The 22211-nt window shown below is 41.6% G+C and overlaps 1 protein-coding gene across 1 annotated transcript in view; it reads right to left on the bottom strand.

Moving 5' to 3' along the window:
* The window catches only part of SEC14L1 (SEC14 like lipid binding 1), a 43539-nt gene that overhangs the window by 15606 nt on the left and 5722 nt on the right, over positions 1-22211 (bottom strand). Inside the window, exons 3-5 of the mRNA XM_054644849.2 lie at positions 3600-3749; positions 2680-2811; positions 110-238 (exon numbers count right to left, since the gene is read on the bottom strand). Of these exons, the coding sequence (XP_054500824.1) occupies positions 110-238; positions 2680-2811; positions 3600-3749 (411 nt within the window). The remainder of the gene's footprint in view (positions 1-109; positions 239-2679; positions 2812-3599; positions 3750-22211) is intronic.

Genomic DNA, 22211 nt, shown 5'->3' on the forward strand with positions numbered 1-22211 from the left:
TTAGCAAAGCAGCCCAGGTTTCTGAGCAGAGCAGCCTGTTACTTAGCAGCAGCCTCATTGTCTTTTGGTAACTTGGAGCCAGGCACATCCTTCCCAACTGCAGGCTCACCTTTTTAATATTGCTGGTGTATTGCTTCATGGCAATCTTTTCCACTGTGCTTTCAAAACCAAAAAAAGATTTGATATCCAGACTTGCTGATTGTTCAAAACAGGTCCAATCTTCATTGTCAGGATGAACCTGCAAGGCAGAAGATCATACAGCTCAGTTATCCATTTAGGGGTTTTTTTCTCCCTCACAATATTTGAAATGTTTCTTGTTTTACAGGTTCACACAGTCAAAAACATTCAAGTGGAATTTGCTTCACTTGCTTCACAATTGGGAAGAGGGAACACCAAAGGACAAAAAGCTGAGAAGCTTTTGGTCCCACAGCCATTTTTTTTGGTCTTAACAAGAAAGGGGAGGGTGGAGAAGCACAAATGCACCAGCCAAGAGCCAGAGGAAGGCACATTTCTATAGTCCCTCAGTCCAGATAAGGGCTGGGACTGCAGGGTGTGTGTGGAACAGGGTAAAAGCCTCCACAGGGAGCTCTGCTGTGGCTGATAGCCCAGGGCCAGCTCAGCCAGGCTGAGCCCTGCAGAAAGGGCAGGGGCAGCACTCCCAACATTTTCAAGACAGCCAAAACACTGTTCTCACACTGACCCAGGAGGTATTTCAGCATTCTGCAGAATGAAAACTGTTTTAGTTTGCTCTCCCATGATAATACCACAGACAGAAGTGCACACTCCTCACTCAGCTGACACCTTCCCTCTTAGCTTATCTCTTGCTTTACTGACATGATCCTGAAACAGACTTTTAGTTGGACTCAATTTTAAAGGGCTTTTCCAACCTAAACAATTTGATGACTGATACTGTTACAAAAAAGCTGTTCTTTAAACTCTCTTCAGCTGAAATATATTTGTTCAAGCAATTTCTAGGCTGGGCTCTGAATTTGTCATTGTAAAAACATCACAAAAGGCTGGATTTCTGAGCATGTAACTGGCCTGATGCCTTAGGGTTCCCCTCCCCCTCAAAACATGCTAAATTTGGCTAAGAACAGAATCAACACTTTATGAGGAGACAACTGCAGAAAAAAACCCCTTTTACCTTCATTTTCTGTTTCTGCATTAGGGAATGGGAGGTACAAGAACAGCTTGTACAGCCTCAGTAAGGATAACTCATAACATCATTTAAGAATTTTCCTGTATTTTCAGAAATTCAATTATAAGTTACCTTTAATAAAAATAAACTTTAAGAAACAATTTATTCTTCCATTAAAAATCTGGTTTTTTATTTACCTAATTTCTCAATTGAGTAGAGCAAATGGGCATAGAGAAGTGCTGTGTTTTGTGCATATTTACCTCATGCACTTTTCTGTACAGCATTTCCCCTGTTTAAACAGAGCTTTCACATAAAAACTCCAGGTAAGTGGAAGAGTATTTTTAAATTGACTCTGGAAGTTACAGCAGAAATAATTATAAAAATTATAGATAATAGTGTCAAGTGGGTTTAGCACCCAGTGATATTTTAACCACAGGTTAAACACAACAGAAAATGTTATGACCTAGAAAGAGTGCTACAATATAGATAAATCAGTAACATTTGTTAGCTCTCATCTGACCTTCAACATCAATTTGAAATTCTACTGCTACAGTACATGCTGGAAGAGCCCATGAGGGTGGGCTGAGCCATTCAGAAATAAGCCATGAGCAGAGCAGCAGGTCTGCCACCAGACTCCTCTGCATCAACATTTGCACTGAAGACCAAGAACAATGAAAAAAGGTAGGTTAAAACACATAGCTGACTCAGTGAACTCCTGTCTGAGCTGAGCAGAAGGCAAATCTGCTGAACTTTCCTCTGGCAGTTCTGCCAGGGTGTCAACAGCCTCACCAAGTCCCACACTGCTGCTACAAAGCACAGATTTGTCTAAGCAGAGCTGTCAAACACAGAAAATTATGTTGTGTTCTGCTCTCTGAGAAGATGCTCATGCAAGAAGGTGCCAAAGATGTCTCAGTTTTGGAGGCAAGTGTATTACATTTAACACTAACAATTACCACTCAGGGCAGTGTGTTGGTGCTGGATTAAGCTCTTTTCTGACCCAGAGATGAGGTAACTGAGAGGTGTTTTCAAAACTTTTATTCTGAGTCTCATGTGAAGGGTGAGACAATACAAATGTTATAATTCACACCATCACAATCAGAAGCCAACTCTTTTCTAATTACAATACATTATAAGCATTTCTTTGTCTATCAGCTTTTGCCACACCATGCTGTAAATGCTGTAAAGCCAATCTAAAATTACCCTTTGTGGGTCCTACTACAATGCACCTTTCATAGTTCTATTTCTCCAAAGTATCCAGCCTTATTTGCAAGGCCACCCTTTGAAACTTGTTTCTAGTTCCATTTCTCTCTCAACAATGTCTGTCTTATTCCATGGCATTTCTAAGTCAGCATTTCTTATCTCAAGGTTTGCACACAGAAGCATACATTCTCTACAAATTCTCTACAAATTCATTTCCCACATGTTGGTTATTTTTTCTTGCAAGGTAAAAGCCAGGAACAACCCAAGCTCAGTCTGAGTCCTGTGATCTGAACAGAGCCTTGGCTCATCTGCAGCCCCAGCAAGGGTCTGTGGTTACTCACTGTGTAGGAGCAGTGCTCATTGATGATGACTCTGTTGGAGAAGGTTTCATTGTAGGCTTCTATGTGCAGAGTCCTTTCTCGCCTGTTCAGAGAGTTCTTCTGGACAAAGTAGACATAGTCCACTCCTGCAATCTGGGGAAGAGGCACAGATTCTGTTAAGGTACATGTCTTAGGTTGGAAATTGGGGATTGGGGTGTTCTTCTCCCATCTGTCAGATCTGGGGCAGTTCTCTGCTGTTCTTGGGGCAGTTTTTTCTTTATCTCTCCCACAGCCAACCCTCCCTGCAGGAGATCTCTGCTGTCCATGGCCACTGAGTGTCCCTGCAGGGCTGATCCAATTCCAGCATCCCATGGGGAGATGCTGCATTGCCCAGGGCAGGAGCCAAGCATTCCTACCTGGATCCAATCTGAGCCTGGCACAGCACAGCAGCCTTTGCCCAGTGCATTGCCAGAGGAGCAGCTTCTGCTGCCCTGCATTGCCAGAGGGAGCCCAGGCCCATCTCCAGCAGCCCTGGAGCTGCAGAGGAAAACTCCCCCCTTGTGCAGGATCCCTGCTCCAGCAGAGCCACAGCTGGCACTGCAGGAGGGCTGAGCCCTCATGGGATGGGGCTGTGCCACCCCTGACACACAGGGTGGGTCCTGTTCAGCTCCTGTTCTCACTCCATCAGTAGTTTTTTTGTTTGTACTGTTACATTTGTATTTTTAGTTTTTCTAGTAAAGAACTGTTATTCCTATTCCCATATCTTTGTCTGAGAGCCCCTTAATTTCAAAATTATAATAATTCAGAGGGAGGGGGTTTACATTTTCCATTTCAGGGGAGGCTCCTGCCTTCCTTAGCAGACACCTGGCTGTTCAAACCAAGACAGTATCCAGGTGAAGGGATATCCAGAAGGCCAAAGCAGGCACTTCAGAGCTCATCACCTTTTTCAGCAGCCGTGGTGCATCGATGTCCAGCTTGCAGCGCCGCTCGATGACGTGGATGGCCTCGTCCTCACTCTTGTACTCGTTTACAGTGTCACTGGCTACAAACATGGGGATCAGAGGGCACGTAGGAAACCTCCTTTCATATGCCTGTCACGATGGAAAGAGAACAAACAATCATCACCATTAATTCCTGAGGGTGTGCAGAGCTCCTCCAGCGTTTGGAGGCTCAGTGCCCTTCAGAGCTTCCGTGGAAGGGGCCGAGCCTTCCTGAACCCACATGACAGCTGAAAGAGTCACAGTGCATTCCAAACAATCCATTTATTAATATGTTCCTTGCCAGTAAGGCAGTTTTTAAACCACACAAAATAACCCATTCCTCCCCTCCCTCTGGAAAGGAAGTTATTCATTCTGTACCATGACAACCCCCTTGATAAGGGGAAAATCAGACCCTCCAGTCTTAAAATACCACAAGACAAAACAATTATGTCTTGGATTAAAAAAACCCACTCACTAATTACCGGTGTTTCACCAAGCTGTCTAGAGGGATTTCATACAGCTCCCCAAGCTCTAATAAAAACATTTCAAAAGCTATTTCTTAAGCTAATAGAGCTCTCAAGCTCCCTGGGCACAGAGTGTTCCTAATGATTTCACTGCAGTTTATCAGTTCCCAGTTTTGTCCAACAACAGTCAGTCTAATACAATGAGCTCATTTCACACTTGTGAAAATGTAAAACTTCTTGTAATAATGCAGAGCTAGCAACAGCTTTGATTTTGGTTAAAAAACACAGTCATGTAAATATCTTCCTCCCTTAAATACTTGACACACAGAAAAGATGGTATTAAATCAGACAGACAGGAGAGTTAAGGATGTGGGATCAGTAAAACAAATAAAAGGAAAATGGGTGTTATCCCCCCTAGCAAACTTGTTGAATTTTGATTTTAAAACCACTGTGGCTGGAGAATACAAGAGAGCTCTTATTTTTTTCTTTTTCTTTCACAGTCTCTGATGTATCTCTGTTTCTCTTTGGCTGTTTTTTTCCTCATGGGGTGGCAGTGAAGCAACTAATTCTTTAGCCTGCTTTCCCTTCATTTTTACTACTATCAGAACCTCACTGGCTTTGATGAAGAGGTAGGATTTTGCACGATGTCCCAATGCAGAAGAAAGCTTAGATAAAGTAAATCTGAGAGAGAATCATGAAACAAATCCTTAAAAGAGGTAAAATATTCACTCTGTCCTTTTAGATGATTTCAACTACTCTGACAACAGCTGGGCTGCAGCACCAAGAGGGAGAGGGTGGGGAACAAAACAAGCAGCAGCTGCACAAAGTATGCAATGGTGAGGCTGGAACAGAAAAGGTCTCTTAATTCTCCCTTCAGAATAATTAAAATACTTCAGTTTATTACCAGTGCTCAAACCTAGTTTGAAAGCAGTGTTTCTATGGTGACAGTGGTGTAGGGCACTAAAACAGTGTCAGCTTTTTTCCCCTTTGTGCATATTTTTAAACAATTTTTGCAGCATGACTGTCCCGAGTTCATCAAGCTGCTGTGTAAGGCAGAAGAAATGCAGCCAGGGAAGGGGTCACACACAGTCCCTGCTCCAGAGCCCATCTGTGCACAGCTGCCTGGCTCTGACTGAAGGACAGCAATCATTCCTGGCCTCAGAGATGGGGTGCAAACAGCAGGGACAGAGCATTGGTGCTGCAACACAATAGTCAGCACTGTTGGTATGGCAAAGAGGCTTTATTTCTTTTACAAGGCTCTTGTTCTGGACATTTCAGTTGCTCATTAGTATCTCAGCCCTCTCCCTGAAAAAATCTCACATTCTTCATAAATTAATCCCTATTTTAACTGCAACGACTGCAGTTGAAGTCAGAAAAAGAAAACATTTCTAGAAGAAGCAGAATTTAGAAGCATTTCTCATTTTTGGATTGCTTCATTTAATACTTTTGAGGACCTTATGTTACAATTATTTTATAGACAGGAGAGCAAGGGCACTAGCTACCTAATAGGTAGGTATCTAATAGGTAGGTATCTATTTTTCTCACTTTTTTCAGTCTTTTTTACCTTTGGATGATGAGTTTCCCCCATCCAAACAGCCCCCTTTAGGCCAAAGCCTTTGCAAGTCTCCTTCATTGCACATATTGACACTTTTCTCATCTCAGTCCTCCAAACACTTCATGTTTGCCCTGTGAATGTTTGCAATTCAGAGCATTACCTGCTCCTGAACTGGGAACAAAAAAAATGCCCAAGAAGAATATGTTGTTTTAAATGGCAAGACTGAATTGAATGTGCTCAATTCAGAAGAGAATGAAATCATTATCTGCCAAAAGCTGGCAAGCTGAATGTTCACAGAAAAGCAAAAAAAAAAAACTTGAAGGTTTCCAAGAGATTAACAGCAACTCAGGATTCTTTCTCCCTAAAGAACATACACACAGAAAATTGTTCACAGTCAAATTTACTGGGCTCTTAAATCAGATTTTATTTCTTTATGTCCCACTGCCAACACATCCTTGTAATGCACCATTTTGAATAAAAGGTGATCAGAGCACAGCCCACTTTGAATAAAAGGTGATCAGAGCAAACCATGGCCACATCAAAAGATTCAATCTGATTTAAGCACAGCTGTGCCTTCCACAAGGGACAAACTGCACTTTCAGAGTGCAGAGTGGGCAGGAAAAAGCTGCTAAAGGCTACAGGACACTGACAGATCTTTCACCACAAACCTACACAGCACAGGAAGAAAACCTGTAATTTGTGGTACAACACAGCAAGAGCCACGTGAGTCAGAGCAGCACATGCATGGCCAAGACTGGAGCTATTCAAGGAGCACGAGAAAATTAAAGAAAGATCAAACACTGCTTTTATTTTCCAAGAGAACTGAGGGGATTTTGCTGCATTACTGAAGTGTTTTGAACCAGAAACTTTGTCTCAAATCCAGCTTTGCAGACAGGAAATAACTGCATTATGCAGTGTTCCTCCAGCAGGCTGATAAAGCAGAGTTTATTATAAAATATTGCTCCCTCCTTGTATGACAGCATTGCGGTGAAACCCGGACAGATAGGTCTCTCTTCACAAATAAAATCAGATATTCCACACCTTTGTCTCAGTGTTCCAATTTCACTGTACAGATACAATCAAAGACAATTAGTTCCTCAAAAGAGGAGCAGCTGCAGAAAACCCTGAAGGGCTCCATGCAGGAGTGAAGTGCTGCTGCTGTAGCACCCAGGAATGGCATTTCAAGGACATGACACTGTCACATTTAACACACAGCACGTGTGGAGACTGACACAGAGCACAAGTCAAAAGCACAGATGTGCTCATCCCCAAAATTCTGCAGCTGCTGCTGGGCTTGACATGAAGTCACAACACCTCTGTGGCTGAGACACCTGTGTACAGATCTCACAAAAAGTGATTTTGAGCCTGCAATTCTGCAATTCCTCAATAATGTACTTTTACATTTCCCACCAGCCTCTGGAACATTTGTGTACTCTGATCCATTAGAAGCTGCATTGTGCATCAAGAAAAACACAGTCTGGTGAAGCAGCTTGAACCACAAATTTAACTTTCTTAATGCATGTTAACAGCAAGAGCACTGACAAGCGTAATTTCAACCAAAATAGCACTGGAATAAAGCTGCTTTTCCAACTGCTTCCCTTAGCAACTCATGCTCAGAGTAGAGTCAAAATAACAGGATTTATTCCACTTTTATCCTTGCTAGTATTTCAGCTGAGTGTGAAGACATGAAAGCAATTCAGAAGTCAGACTATTTAAAACCCATTGCAGTCGTTGTTCATAGCCAAGGGAATTGTACTTGCTGCCACAGCCCTTGGATTTTGGAATTCTAGTATCAGGAATAACAAGTTCCTTTCAAAATACCTTTAAAACAGCACTAGGTATGACCCCCTCGACCAAGTTTTGAAAGATTTCTGTCTTTTTTGCTTCTCAAACCATGCCTTGGACTAATAAAATACCTTGATAATAAGCATGTGCTCAGTCCTCAGCAGGGAGAGTCAGTCATTCATGCAAATAAATGACTCAGCTTCTCTGGCCAGATTAATATATTCCCAGTCTCAAGCCTACCAGGACAGGGATTATTTAGTATTTCCATTAAATGACTCAAAAGTAACTTGTACACTTTAAAGAAGAAAAAAAATATTCCAAGTAATCTTATGCTGTAGTAGGTGAATCCTCCAAACAGAAATTCTAACCTGGTGAAATACAGAGGAATTTCAATTACCATTTAGGAAATTAAGCATATTGAGTGCTTTAGCAGCTTAATGGCATGAATCAAGCTGTTAAGATGTTTTATTTCTTTTTGATGCTTTCTGTCCAAAATTACTGGCCAAGCAATATTCCAAGAGCAGCACCACATTCTCCAAGGGCACCTCAAGAAAACCCATGAGCAGATTCATCCTGGCACTCCAACCTCATCTGCAGCACTCAGTGCTGATTTTAATTTCTGCCTGCAGAGCCTGACCGTGTGTGGGCACCAACATGCAAGTGCATAGCAAAGTTCACTGTGCTCCCCATCCACTTCCAGTGCGTGGGGTTTCTGAATTATTCACAAACACAAGAAAAAAGAAGGGTCACTCAGGATGCTGCCCTGGCTCCACAGGCTGCATTCCAGGAGCCTGAGGATTCCTGCATGTCCTGGCTTGAAAAGGAAGTGAGTTTTTTTGGGATGCTGCATATAGAGATGGTACCTCTGTATCACTGTATCCTCTCCTCCCCTTGCATTAGAGCACTGCAGATCAATAGGAAAAGCAGTGACCCCACGGCAGGGCAACCAAGAGCTTTCAAATTCTTGGCAGCTGAGCTTGAAACAATTCTGGCTGAACTCACACAGATCAGCAAATAACTTTTCATGCCCTGTATTCTGCTGTTCAGAGCTCTCCATCACTCCCTTCACAAGCCATACATATGTATAAAAATCATGACACTTGTTCAAAGCAGCATAAAAATCGTGAGACTTGAACAAAGCAGTGTGATCTCAGTGGCTCTGAGGGATTTTAGCTCACATGGGAGTGAGCAGCTCGGGGGCGTGCAGGCAAGAGAGCAGATGGTTACAGTGGATACACCTCAAAGAGCTCCAGAAATAGGGGGTTTGGTAAGGTAACACTCCCAGGCACTGGGGAGAGGGAACGTGAAGCAAACTGCACGTTGGGGAAGCACAAACATCTTTAACCCACAGGCAGGCAGCTCTCTGGGCAGAGACTCCCCTGTAAAGCAGGGCCAAGTCCTCCAAGTGGCACTGGCATAGTTTATGAAAATCCTTTCACTCGGATTTTTCTCCTGAGAAGCCTCAGAAAAGCAATGTAAACAATAAGTGTCTGATGGCTGTGGAATGTGGTCTGGAGGTGGTTACCAACAGGTGCATCTTGGATTGGGTCCATGTGAATTCCAGTCATGGTCCAGCTGTGTCACTCTCTGGTCAGTCACAAGATTTTATTATTCATTCTTTTCTAGCCTTCTGATGTCTCCTTTCTCTTTCTTTAATATAGTTTTAGTATATCATTTTCATTTAATATTATATCATAAAATAATAAATCAGCCTTCTGAAACATGGAGTCAAGATTCTCATCTCTTCCCTCATCCTGGGGACCCTCAAACACCTCCACACTTCAAGGGCACGTTCAGGGTCCCAGGCAGGCCCTGCTCCCCTTGGCTTGGTGCAGGGACCTTCCCCTCAGAGCTGCTCTCCACAGCAGCCCTTGCTCAGGAGCTTAAGTGGTTTTTCTCTCTGTTGTGTTTTCACCTCATTAAATGTTCTCATTTACAAAGAGAGGAGTTATTCTCTTATTGCTGGGAAACAAAGGCTGCTTGGCAAGCACTCAGTTCTGGAACTGTCTGTGGAAAAGATGGAGAAGGTTTTAGTTACACAGAACACAGCTGAGGCTTGTGGGGACTACAGACAACCTGTCCATGAATGGTTGGGTATCATCTAAACAAAAATTTCCTTTATATACCATTTCTGGTCCTCAGCAAATAGGAGGTTGTTTAACAGTCCTTTGACTTCTCTGTAAATCTTAGCACAGTCTATGCCATCAAGATATGACCAGAGTGTAAAGAACACTATGACTTACTTTAAAAGGAAAAAAGAAAAGAATTTAAGCCTTCCATTGCAATTTCTACTTTAAAAATGTTCAAAAAGAACTAGAACAAATACACTATAGCTTTTCCAGTAAGATTCACCAATGGGAAACCTGCTGGCTATCAGAGCAAGATCAACAAAATGTTTGCTCAACAATTTATCACTGAACTGGAGTAAGTAATTAGAAAGTACATCAGGAAATACCTTGTGTGGAAGCAATTTGAATTAAAAATTATAACTCTTCACCTGAAGGAGAGCTACTGCAGAGATTTTAAGGATTAAGACAGATGAAGCAAGCAGCAAGCATTCATTAAAAAGGAAGGCTCTGTTTCATCTTGGTTTGTTAAAAGAGAAACTAAATCCCAATGCCCCACATTCAAATATACCTTTGTTTAAATACATTCATTTTACAACAGGAAAAAGCTCTTCCACTCCATGCAGAGCAGAATTGCACAGAAGAGAGGAAAACCCTGCCTTTGCAAGCAGAGCTGTCCTTGGGCAGGGTGTGAGGAGAGGAGAGCTGGCTCTGCAGGCAGATCTGAGGGCACGGCTGCTCCGTGTGCTGGGATGCATTCCAAAGGATTCCCAAAATGAGAGCTGGCATTCTCTTGGCAAATGAGAGTGGACCCTTACTCTAAGCTTCAGGAAAACAAAATTTGCACAATTCTCCTTTCTCCCCATCACACTTTCCTACAACTGCATCCTGAGCTGATTTTACTTTGCACCTCTTGTATCCTCCCTCCATTACAGTCCAAAAAAGTCCATTTTACCCTGGAATGGCACAAGTCATTCAAGAACACAATAGACTGTCTTCACCCTCTGTTCTGTTCCCTGGTACAAAGAAATTTGGCCATCTCAGTATTAATGATGCTTATTAAGTGTACCCAAGATAAAATAAATAACCCTTCTGCAAGTTACACCAAAAAATCAATAGGACAAGTCAATATGAGTAAGATAAACATTCTGCTCCATTTTAGAGGCTAAAGAGTTCCTGTTTACCACATGAGTGTAAGAAGTGACCTGGAACTTTCTAATTAAATGAACTTTAGTGCATTAAGAGTGTAAGTTTACAGCACTGTTCATATCCAGTCTTCCAAAGCAAAGCATTCCCAAGTAATTGGCAAAATGGCCCAGCTCCTTCTGCTTTGCAGAAGTACATTCCTACCTTAAAGTTCATAAACAATGGAGTTAGTCTAAAATTTTCATAAAGGAGGCCGTAAAAGTTTTATATAATGATGCATCAGATCCTTGGACTACAATTACAATGGCTTTTTTGCTTTTGAAGTTCTGGGGTTTGTCTTTTTTTTTTTTTAATACACCACACAAACACATTATTATACAAATCAGACAAGTACTAACAAGAACCTCCTTTGCACAGATGTTGTTCATGAGTTGTAATTGAAGGTTAATTATTTCTCAAACAGCAAGAGAAGCAATCTTTGAAAACAACCTTGGATGCTCTCCAAGGCAGAGATCAGAGCTTTCAGGTTGAGTATCTGGGAAGAGAAATTGTCAGTGGTTCAAAAACTGACTGCAGCATGATATTCAGATTCTTCAAATGCTGTATTTCTGACCCTGCACTGAAGTGGTGCTCAAATGTGCAGCCCAGCTTTGCATCTCTTCTTCTCAGAAGATCCAGGGAGACTTCCCAGACTGAATGAGCCCTGAGCTCCCAGGCAGCACAGAACCCTGCACAGTCTCCAGGCACTCCCTGGGCCTCCAACACCCACAGATGTTAAATAACCTGTGCTCTAAGCTGCTCTTACACCCAACAAACACTGAAGGGCATTGCAAAACCTTTTCATTAACACCACCAGGGCTTCCTTGGGTTTTGTTCAATCATGAAGTGCTACAAGGACTTGTTCTTTCCAGAATCCTTGTCTCAAGAAAGCATCTGAAAGAATAACTGGCTTAGCAGCCAGCAAATTGAGCTTCCTCAGCTCACCTCTCCTTCTGTGGAATCCAAATGAAATTCCTGAGAAATTCTCCATGAAAGCAGGAGTTGAGGAAAATGAGGTGAATAAGAAAACATTTCTTTTCCTGGCATTTACCAAAGCCATTAATTCTTGCCCTCAACAGCTCCTCTGGCACTCAAGAGTCTTGCATGGAAGAAAAGGTTTTATTAAGTGTACAGAAAAGCATAATCTCTACTTGTCCTCATCTTCTCTTGGTGCCTATACTTGTTTAAGGGGTTCTCTTGATTTAGTCAAGTTTTACTGGAAAGGATTTCAGGCTCTACACTGCTATGAACAACCCACTTGTGCCTTGTGAATGTCCATAAAGAAAGAGGAAGAAAGGATGAGCAGATTTATTCCAATACATTTAAATTCACCACCAGCTTAACTCTATAAAGCCTCAGATTTTATTACTTCCTATAAAAAGGAGAGGGTAAGTCTGCTCTGTCCATTTCTACATATTAGAAGCTGTACTAGAAGCCCACAGTACTTTCAAGTAAAGTAAATACCCAGTTAAGTTTCTTGCACATTTCAAATAGACTCTACCTGTTAAAGTGATCCTGTCTTCAGTGGATGTCACCACTGAACAAACAATATCTATTTGTTCTATCAAATAGGTTAACAGCCCTACCCACGTGCAGGGCAGGCAATTTGCTGCTCAAATCCTAGAAAAACACAGCAAGAAACTTCCAGCTTCACATCCATTCTGCAAATTCCTGAAAACAATGAGGACATTGCCCATAACCACTACAAAATCACCCAGTATACAGACTAAACTCAAATTCAATAACTGCTTTGTGATCTTGTATGAAGGGCTTTGATTCAGTAAATTAAAAATCTCTATGGAGACAGGAAACAGCACGGAAGTTCTCCTTGTGCTTGGCTCCACTAAGTTACTCTGAGGCCATAAAAATGTAGAGACAATTTCTTCTCGGTTCTTGGCTTCAAACAGCACTTACCACCACTCATCCAGAACACCAGGGATGTGCATGGGGAAGCCAAACAACCTTTCAGAACAGAGCTTTATCTCCACACAGCTCTGCAGACACAACCCAGGCTACTTCACACCTATTTAATCTCTTCCAAGTCTTCTGCGGTGTAAAAGGAACAGCTTCATGTTAAATTTCAGGCAAAAGCATAGCTGATACACACAGCCAATCACAAAAATCATGAAATATCACTGAAATTGTGTTATAAAGGAAACTGCAGCTCACAGAGTGCTGCTTACCCATCACACATCACCCTGGATTTCTGATAGCAGGACTTTTCATGTGTTAAACTGCTACAAAGCACTTCCAAGTGAAAGCAACTGCACCAACACACAATTACTGGCATTTCTGCTCCTCTCTGTGGTTCAGGCAGCATTTCCATGGTTACAGTGTTGATCACTTATTGGCTTTAATTACATTCCAAATCCACACCAAATGCATAGCTTGGCATTTTAAACAGGTCTAAAGGCAACCCTGGAGGCCAGATCTTGTAACCTGGCTTTGAGGTGGAATGCACTTGGGATCATAAACTCATTCTGGTTGGAAAAGACTTTAAGACCATTGAGTCCAACCATTAACCCAGCACTGCCCTGAAAACACCACACTGCTCACGACATCCTCCAGGTCATTGCTAAATGTCACTGAAACTGGACAGATCTCCAAGGAAACTCAGCACAGCATCCACACCATCTTCCCAAAATTTAGTACCCATTTTAGTTTGTCTTGCTTGTGTTTAAACTTCTCTCCTTGGAGGTCATCACACAGAGAAAGCAGCAGGAGTCCTACAGAAACCAAAACATTCTTACTGCACAAAACATGACCCCAAACCATGAGGACTTTGGGACATTATCTCAGTTGTCAATCACAGGGCACAGCAACAAATTCACCTCTGGTAGATGTTGCAAAGAATGATTTGGAGAAATTCAGGCTAAGAATCAACTAGATGGGATTATGCATATTAGTATCACTTTCAGGAACAGGATTTAGAACTGATTTTCTACTACTGTTAAATTACAGCAGACATCAAACCCTGCCTACTATCAAAAAGATAGTAACAATTTTAGGGGGGGAAAAGCACATTTCCTTGTAGTGATTTAAAAAGTTTACACACATTTCAGAATTTTAGATTACATTCTCTGCAAAGTAAATGTGAAGCAAAGAAGTGCTTGTTTTTCTATCAGCACACAAACCAGAAATCAAAAGGATTTCAGAGGCAGCTTATTAAAAAAATGCTCCATTTAGACAGCACCTGCAACTAAACATCAGTGACACTCTCAGCCTGTCCAAGGAAATACTTGACAACATATGTTCATTAAGCATTCTTGACAAATCTGAGTTATACTAAAAATAGCACAGATTCACTTAAGACTGCCCAAAACCAAAAGCAAGGAAGGGAATAGAAGCACTGGCAAAAAAAGGAGTTTTTGGGGGACAGGAAGGTCTGCAGCAAATTTCCTCTGTATGGCAGCTTAAATGTGTTGGCTACAGAGCTAAAGAATCTCAGCCTCAGTGTTCAGGGTTTTCAAGCATGCCTAAAGTTATTTTAATACTTTAATATTTCATTAAAATAATTTAGGCCTTATAAATAAAACAGGAGATTCAGAAAAGGTTCTGTTCTAGGTAAGTGGAATTTTACTGGTAGTTCACTGCTGAGTTTTTCAGCTGTGGTCACCAACTTAGCAGGGCAAGCAAAGAGCCTCTTTCTGCACCAGAAGGAAACAGGCAGACACAGAAACCTCAATTCTCATCAGGGCTGGGCCCAGTCAAGCCACCCATGCAGGCTCTTTCCACTCTATCCCCCTCAGTGCTCCTTCCATTCAACATCTGGGCATTTTCTTTTCAGAAAAGTGCTCAGAGAAGTTTTACCAGCAAAATTACAGGGGCCTCATGTTGCATGAAATGACACTGGAAGGGAACTGGCCCATGACTACTTGAAAACCACTCTGCTACACACAGATTCCATCTTCTTCCAGATAAAAATTAAACTTTTGATGATTTAATGCAATTTTATTCGAAGTTTTGATGGCAAAAGGTACACCAATTCAGCAGGTAGAACAAACTGGGGATAAAGGATGCAAGCTGAAGAAAAGGGTTATCATTCCATCTTCTATCTGTAAAAGATGATCTTCAGTAACCACAGACATGCCTCAACATGACTTTAGTTTGAAGAGTGGTTACTTTAAAACAGATATGAGTCATCTGTGGTTTGCTTAAATAAATTTGCACAGGTGGAATTGTGTAATAATTGATTCTTGTATGGGAACCTAAATGTCCATCTTCAGAAGACACCTTAATGTGAGGGCAGGACAGAGGAGAAAGTGGACAGCCTATGTGGGAATCAGAGTTACACCTGCTTTGCCTTCCAGGCACACACAAGAGAATAATTAATTCTCCTCCTCCCTTTGGGAAGTCCAGAGAGCCCAAAGTGCCCAAGTGCCCCTCCACTGAAGAGTGAGCAAGACAAACTTCAACTGCAGCCTCTGTACAATCCTGAAACACAAACCTCTAAAATGAGAACCTGGAATAGAGAAGTTGGGCAAGTACCACTCCTTCCTCAAGAAAAACAAAAGGTTAAGGACAGAAAACCCAACAACCACATTGAATGCAAATAAAATCATTTTAATCTCCTTTCCTTTGGAGTAAGCTGGGAAAGCCTGACCATTCAGGTTAGGCTGGCTTATGACTGAGAGACCAAGATCAAATTGCTGGTTAGAAAACAACTGGCATTGTTCTGGTCTAGACTGAAGGTGGAACACCAGGGACAGACTGCACAGCTGGGCTGCTCCAAGCTGCTCTTCACCCCCCACAGATCTTACCTGGCCTCGTGGGGGCCACAGCAATCCCAGATGGACTTGCAATGTCACTGTAACTTGTTTGTATTAAACACATTTGCAACGCTATTGTATATTCGGAGAAAAATGCCTGCCCTGCCCGTGTTCCCAGCAAGACAGATGGAAATCAGTCTGGCCCAGAAGCCACGTAGCTCGGGGCACAACACTTTGTCTGACAGAATGTGCCCTGCAATTAAAGTCAACTTCAGTAGTTCCTTCCTCCGAGAGGAAACTTGGCTTCTGACCCCAATTGCACAGGACACGACTGTTTTGGCTCAAGGTTAAAGCACTCTGGAGAAGAGGCTGACCTCCAAAAGAGCATCACAGCAAAGGCTGGCGACAGGCCAGGAGAGCTTCAGTGCCTGGAGACCGACATGTGATTACTGAGGAATGGCAGCTATTCCCAAGCACTTCCTAATTCTGCAACACTGGCAATGCACAGCCCTTTACATAACACAGGAACCTATCTCCCTGTGAATTTTTTAAGAGACATATATAAAAACAACTGTAAATCATTAAGCTTGTCCTACCGTTTCTTTAATTACCGTTCCTTGTCCTACAGCAGCTGAACAATCACAAGCATGCTCTGTGTTGCCAACAGGCATTTCACAGGCACGGGGTATTGTCACACTGAAAGCAGAATTTGGTGCTTGGCTTCCCCTTTCCTTTTCCAGTTAACAAAATTGCGTGTTTGGTGCCTCTGCAGTCAGTTTTTTACAATTCAGCTGCAATCTCACTGTGTCCACTGAGGATCTATTTTTAGAACAGTCAAATATTCCTTGCTGCTCTATTGTACCACGTTTAAGCCTCACTTTTATGAGTCCTATAATTAGTATTCGTCTCTTGTTTGGTCTTAGAATCACAGACACTTTCAATAAGAAGGTCTGTTACAACGTGTTTAACATCTGGAATATGTTAGGCTATTTTAAATAAAATTATTACTGTGCAGACAAAATCTAATTTATGAGTGGAGGAGGACAGGATGACTACAGCACTGCTACAGTGTGGGTGCAGAATTCCTCATTAAACCATTGCCTGAGAGGTTAAGGACTTGTACCAGCACAAGGAAAAAACTCTCCAGACTTTTCCCCCCCCTTCCATGAAGGTTCAGTGGAACAGGTTTGACTTCATTGCCTCAGACTTCACCCACCAGGTTCTCATTTGGCCCAGAGGCAATTGGCCTCTAAGCACTGCACCAGTGATTTCCCTCTTCCAAGGCTGTCAGTACAGTGAGCTTCAGCAGAAGAACACAAAATTAAATAAATAGATAAATAGCAACACCTTGGTTTGGCTTTTGGACCAGCAAAACATCAACTGCCAGGCAGAGAGCAGCCATATTATGTTAAGCAAACAAATTAATAAGTTTTAAGTTTTGACTATTCACTAAAGTCAATGGAATGCCAGCAAAATGCAGCATGACAGGGTCTGGAGCCTGCACACCATTTATCTCAAGCTAGGAAGTGTAACAAAAAAATACTTTCCATCCATGTCTGCTGTATCAGGAGACCCTCAAAAAGGTAAAAAAAACTGATGGTGGAAAACCAAGAGTACAGAGCAGCAATTCCTCATGTGAAATCTTAAACTACTGAACTATCTAAGAGCAGCACCATGAAAATGAGTAACTGAAGACCTGAGGGAGGTACCTGGGAGAGGCTGAGCCAGGCTGGGCTGCCTCTGCTGACACAGGAGCAGGAGGTGTGAGGCTGAGCAAGCTCTGCCAGCTCCAGGGACAGGATCCATCTCTTGGCTGAGTGTCATGAGCACAGAGTTCACGGGCTCCAGAAGGGTTGGGAGCACAAGAAACCAAGCACATGAGAGGTTATTCCTGACAATGGCACATTCTGGACCAGAAGGGCTGTCAAGACACATTGCTGGAGGATGAGAGAGTATCCTAAGAGAGTGTTACCATATGTTTATCTCATTCCTATCTTCTCCCCTGGAGGCAGACACTGCCCTTGGCCACTGCCTGAAAGGCAGCACGAGCTAGAGAGGCCTCATGGTGCAATCCAGTTCTGTGCTTCTCATTAAGAGACAGAATAAAAATCCTAATTCATCATCCAGATATCTCAATAACCAGGTGATACCAGTGCAAGATCCATCACTGGCATGGTACAGCTTCTGCACCCCAATAAAACAGACAGAAAACACCACCTAGCTTCAAAAGATAAGCCAATAATAATTATAATAAAAAAACCCAAAACAAACAGTCAAGAGTAATTTGATTCTTTTCTAAAAAGAAATTAAATGTCAGAGATTATAGACAATCAGTTCTTTGTTCATCACCCTCCTTTACAGCAAAGAAAGGCAAACAAAAGCATGAATTGGTTTAGTCAACACAGAACAAACAAGTTCAAGTGAAATTGCCTTAAATCCTGTTCATTACAACTTCCATGGCTGCACCACACACACCATGAAACACTTCAATAGAAAGAAATAATTTCATAGTGCCTTGAATTCAGTAATGAAGAACTTATCTACAAGCCAATGAATTGCACAGCAAAGACAGCTTTGCAAATTCTACAGTATAATTCACACATTGAATGAAATAACCTGAAGAAAACATCCTCTGGAAAGGCTCCTGCTGCCTGCTATGCCTGACCTGGACCAAATGTCTTTGGCATTTGAATTTTACACTAAATGAAGGGACACAATGCACACAAGAAAGGAAGTGCTCTCATCAGGAAGCTGCTCCCTTCTGCTGTGGGATAAACAACTCTAAATGGCACATTGCCACCCCGACCACCACCAGGGAAATACTCATTTTCACAAAATGAGATCTATTCTTGTCACAGAGATATGATCTAATACTACAGCAGCACTAGGCATGGCAGAAAGTTATCAGACAGGCTGAGATGGTGAGGTTTGCAGTGCAGCTTTCAACTCCTGCACAAATGGATCTGCATGTGTTCCAAAAAGCATCTGTACTCAAGTTATGAGAGCATAAATACCAACAAAATGAAAACAGCTGTAATTATCCAGTAATCCATAACCCCACAGATTTAGATATTTAACTTCATCAATCTAACCATGACAAAACCTTGAAACAGTAATTTAAGACAGCCCAAACATTTATAATTAAGAATTAAAACAGTTTAAATAAAAATTCATTTTTATTGCAAAAGAGTAGCTTCTCTTTGCTCCCTCCCACAATCCCTCTGCTGTTGCCAGAGTTAAAGCTGGTAGCCGGGTGATATTTTTATTTTCAAATTTGCATATATATAGAACCCCAAAACTAATTACAATAAAGTAAAACCCAAGAGAAATCCAAGATAGAAAATGCTCAAACAGAAGTTTTATACATGAATACAAAGCAAGACAGGCAGCCAGTCCATCCACACGTGATTGTTCCAGCACACAACGTAGAAATTTTTTAATTTTCATTTTTCTGAAGCAAGAACAGAGCCCCCTTTATGCCAAAGCAACTCACAGAATCCGCAACTCCAAACCATTAAGTGCAATTTGCAAGTACTTTGCACTGCTAAATAATACCTGAAGAGTGCTGAATCAGGTTTCTAATGGCCCCTTCATTTAGTGTTACAACAAGCAGCTTCTGCATTTTTCAAACTGCAGATCCCTAATTATTTCCCAACGGAATTGAGGGCTCCCAGAGCAGCCCCAGTGCCAGATGCCCTTCTGACTCCTGTTTCCTGCAGCCAGCAGCTCACCCACAGCACAGGGGGATGAGCACCTGATCCCACAGGGCTGCTCAGCAGCCCTAAGGGCACCCAGTGAGGAAATGGGGTTGACAAGGAATTCATCTTCCTTTTTTCCAGGACAGCTCTGGCCCACCCTGTGTCCCTAGGCTGGCTTGGTGCATCAGCTCAGCTACAATGGGAAAGCACATTTTGGTGATATTTCTCTGACCCTTAGAAGAAAAAGGCCACAAGCTGAAAAACTTTGTGAACTGGGCTGAAATCAGCAGGACTTGAGCAAAAGCTGTGCAGAGAAAAGCCAAGAACTTGAGAGCTGATCTCAAATTGTGATGGCTCACTGCTGGCTTGTGCTCTTTTGGCAGTGGAGCCCAGAGGATGCCAGGCTGTCCTCCCAGCCATGCTGCCACCAGTGTGGGCCCTTGGCAGGACTCTGATCTCACACACTCACTGACTGCTGATGGCTGAACCAGCTGCAGTTTGACTGGGAGAAAGTCAAATTATCAAACTACCTGTAAAAGGCCTTACTTAATATTTTACATGAGCTGCTAACCTGACCTGTCTTAACTCTATCACAAAAACGAAATAAAGTGTTAAATAATTCAGCTCAACATCCTAGTTCTTAATTTAGAATACATGCACAGTATTTTTAAACTACATGAAAAAATTGCAAGACAAATTCACTTGGGAGAAAAGGAAATAGACCATTTAAGACCAACCTGTAATTAATTTCAACTTGAGCTAATTAACAGCTTTCCTTGCATATTCTCAGAAGATTCATTTTACATTCAGAATGCAGGAGCTTAAAGATTCCATCCCTGGCCTCCCTCCAGGAACATACTGACTCCAAACCAAGTTCAAAGCAAAAGCAGTCTTGGTTACAACAAATACCCCTCAATTCTGGGTTCCAGATTCTGGACTCTGACTGAAGGTGAAGCCTTGGGCAGCACAGACTGCCCAACAATATGGAAACACCTCATTCTGATCTCTAAGCAACCTCTGGCTTCTCCCTGGATATGGTTTTTTAATAATCCCAAAAAAAATCACCCTATCTCTTTCCCACAAGGTTTTGAAGGCTTTTGCACATGCTTTTACTGTCTAACCACACTTTAGACCATGAGCATGAAGTTATTATACCTTCTCCAGACTGTAACTGTAGAGCCCTGAGTGTCCAGGACTCTGCAGGATGTGTAACCACTTCTTTTCTGCCAGATTCCCACAAATTTAGGAGTTTTAACTCAAAGGCAGCATCACTTGGATGGATCAACAGATCCTGGAGCAGCACTTCACAGCAGAGCTGAAACACCTACCTGCAGGGGTAAAAAGCTTGGAGTGCTTTCAGAACAAAACACAAAAACTGTTTTGATACATATTTTCCTTTCTCTGACACCTTTCAGAGTGTGACAGCAGTGGTGGCTTAGCCTTTAAAGTGTAAAGGACTTGTTAAAAACTGACTCAAAGCTTTTGGTGAACAAGAGAACTGCAGCTGTCAGCTACAGTCAGGTCATGTGCTTGCACCCCCCCAAAAAAAAATAAACAACCAGGAAACCAAGCATGGAAATAGCTAAACAGGTCAGAAATAACACAAAATAACACATGAATTGCACTGTTAGCTGGCTGCTAAGTCAATATTTTTCCATAGTACTTAAGTGAACTCTCCTATTTGTTACCCACAGCTCATTCCAAACAAGTGGCCAAATAATCATTTCTTCTTACATTGTGTCTAACACCACCATCATCAACCAGCAGAGAACCTGCAGGTATTTAATATCAATTCAGAAATTCCACACAAGACTCTGCTCCACCACAGCTTTACCAACACATTTCCAACAGCAAATAAGGCTGAATTTTCAACTCAGCTTTTTCAAAGGCAGGAAGCATAGCAGATGAGACTCAGGGAGTTCTACAGCAGAAGGGAAAACAGCTCAGAGGTTCTGGGAGCAAACACTCAAGTTTATTCCCTTCCCCAGGATTTAAGTATCCAGGACAAATTCTCAGCACAGTACTCTTCTTCAGGGAGTAAAATACTTCTCTATATATTTAAAGCCTACTTTGTGCTTTCAAAAGCACTTGCAGAAGAGCTTCCTTTTCCTCACCAGCCTCTCAACCCCTCTCCACGTGATGTGTGAAATGTATTTTTTCCAGGAAAACAAAATGAGACTGGAAGGAATAAAAATGATGAGTGTTTATGAGCAGGTGTGGCACTTAGCTTGATAGAGTTTGAATTTTTTTAAATGACTTTTCAAGGTAATAACTTTTATAGTGAAATAATAATGTACTGCTGATCAGGAAGCTCATTACAATCTAGATCAAGGGATTATACTTTGATTTGTCAATCTGGAAAGACAAATCATTTTTTTTTCTAATCTACTCTTATCACTGAAGCGCATTTATCCCATTTACAATCTTATTACTTACCTGTAATTTAGGGATACTTTAATTCATGAGATACACCTTAAGAACTATTTTTTAGATCCATAAAGCCAAAGAGAGTCAGCCTGATGTCCAAAAGCAGCAAATTTGAACCATTAAAATGATAATATAATCAAAGGCACTACACATTATACTTACTAGGAAAGAGTCATGCTTGAGATAGTTCAGATATTCCATCAGAACAGTGGCAAAATGCAAGATCAATTTTTTAAAATTCCCATTATTTCTGAAGCTAAGTGATTTTGACTGTAAATAGGACATTTTTTAAATGGGCTGAAGAGCAATACATTTTCCACAGAGCTTTCAGAAACTTAAAAAGAAAAATCCTGCTGGTCAATGGTTCAATCCAATCTGTGCTTTTTCAAATATCTTATTTATTTTCCATTTGCATAAATTCCACCCTTGAAATGCCATTGCAAGTGATTATTCATTATTTAAATTTACTTTGGAAATTAAACTCAAGGGGAATTATCTAAAGTATGTCAGACTGAAAATGAGCTGTGAATCTCCAAAGTTAATTTTAGCCTCGTGTGTTAAGGAAGATTCAAGTTCTTAACTGCCTTTTAATATTAAGAACTACTTATTCAGCAAAGTCCCTGTATTACTTTAAATGTAAACCTCTTTAAGCTAATATAAAAAAAATTGAAATCTGTAATCTTT

Source organism: Agelaius phoeniceus, chromosome 19 (assembly GCF_051311805.1).
Source record: "Agelaius phoeniceus isolate bAgePho1 chromosome 19, bAgePho1.hap1, whole genome shotgun sequence".
Lineage (NCBI taxonomy): Eukaryota > Metazoa > Chordata > Aves > Passeriformes > Icteridae > Agelaius > Agelaius phoeniceus.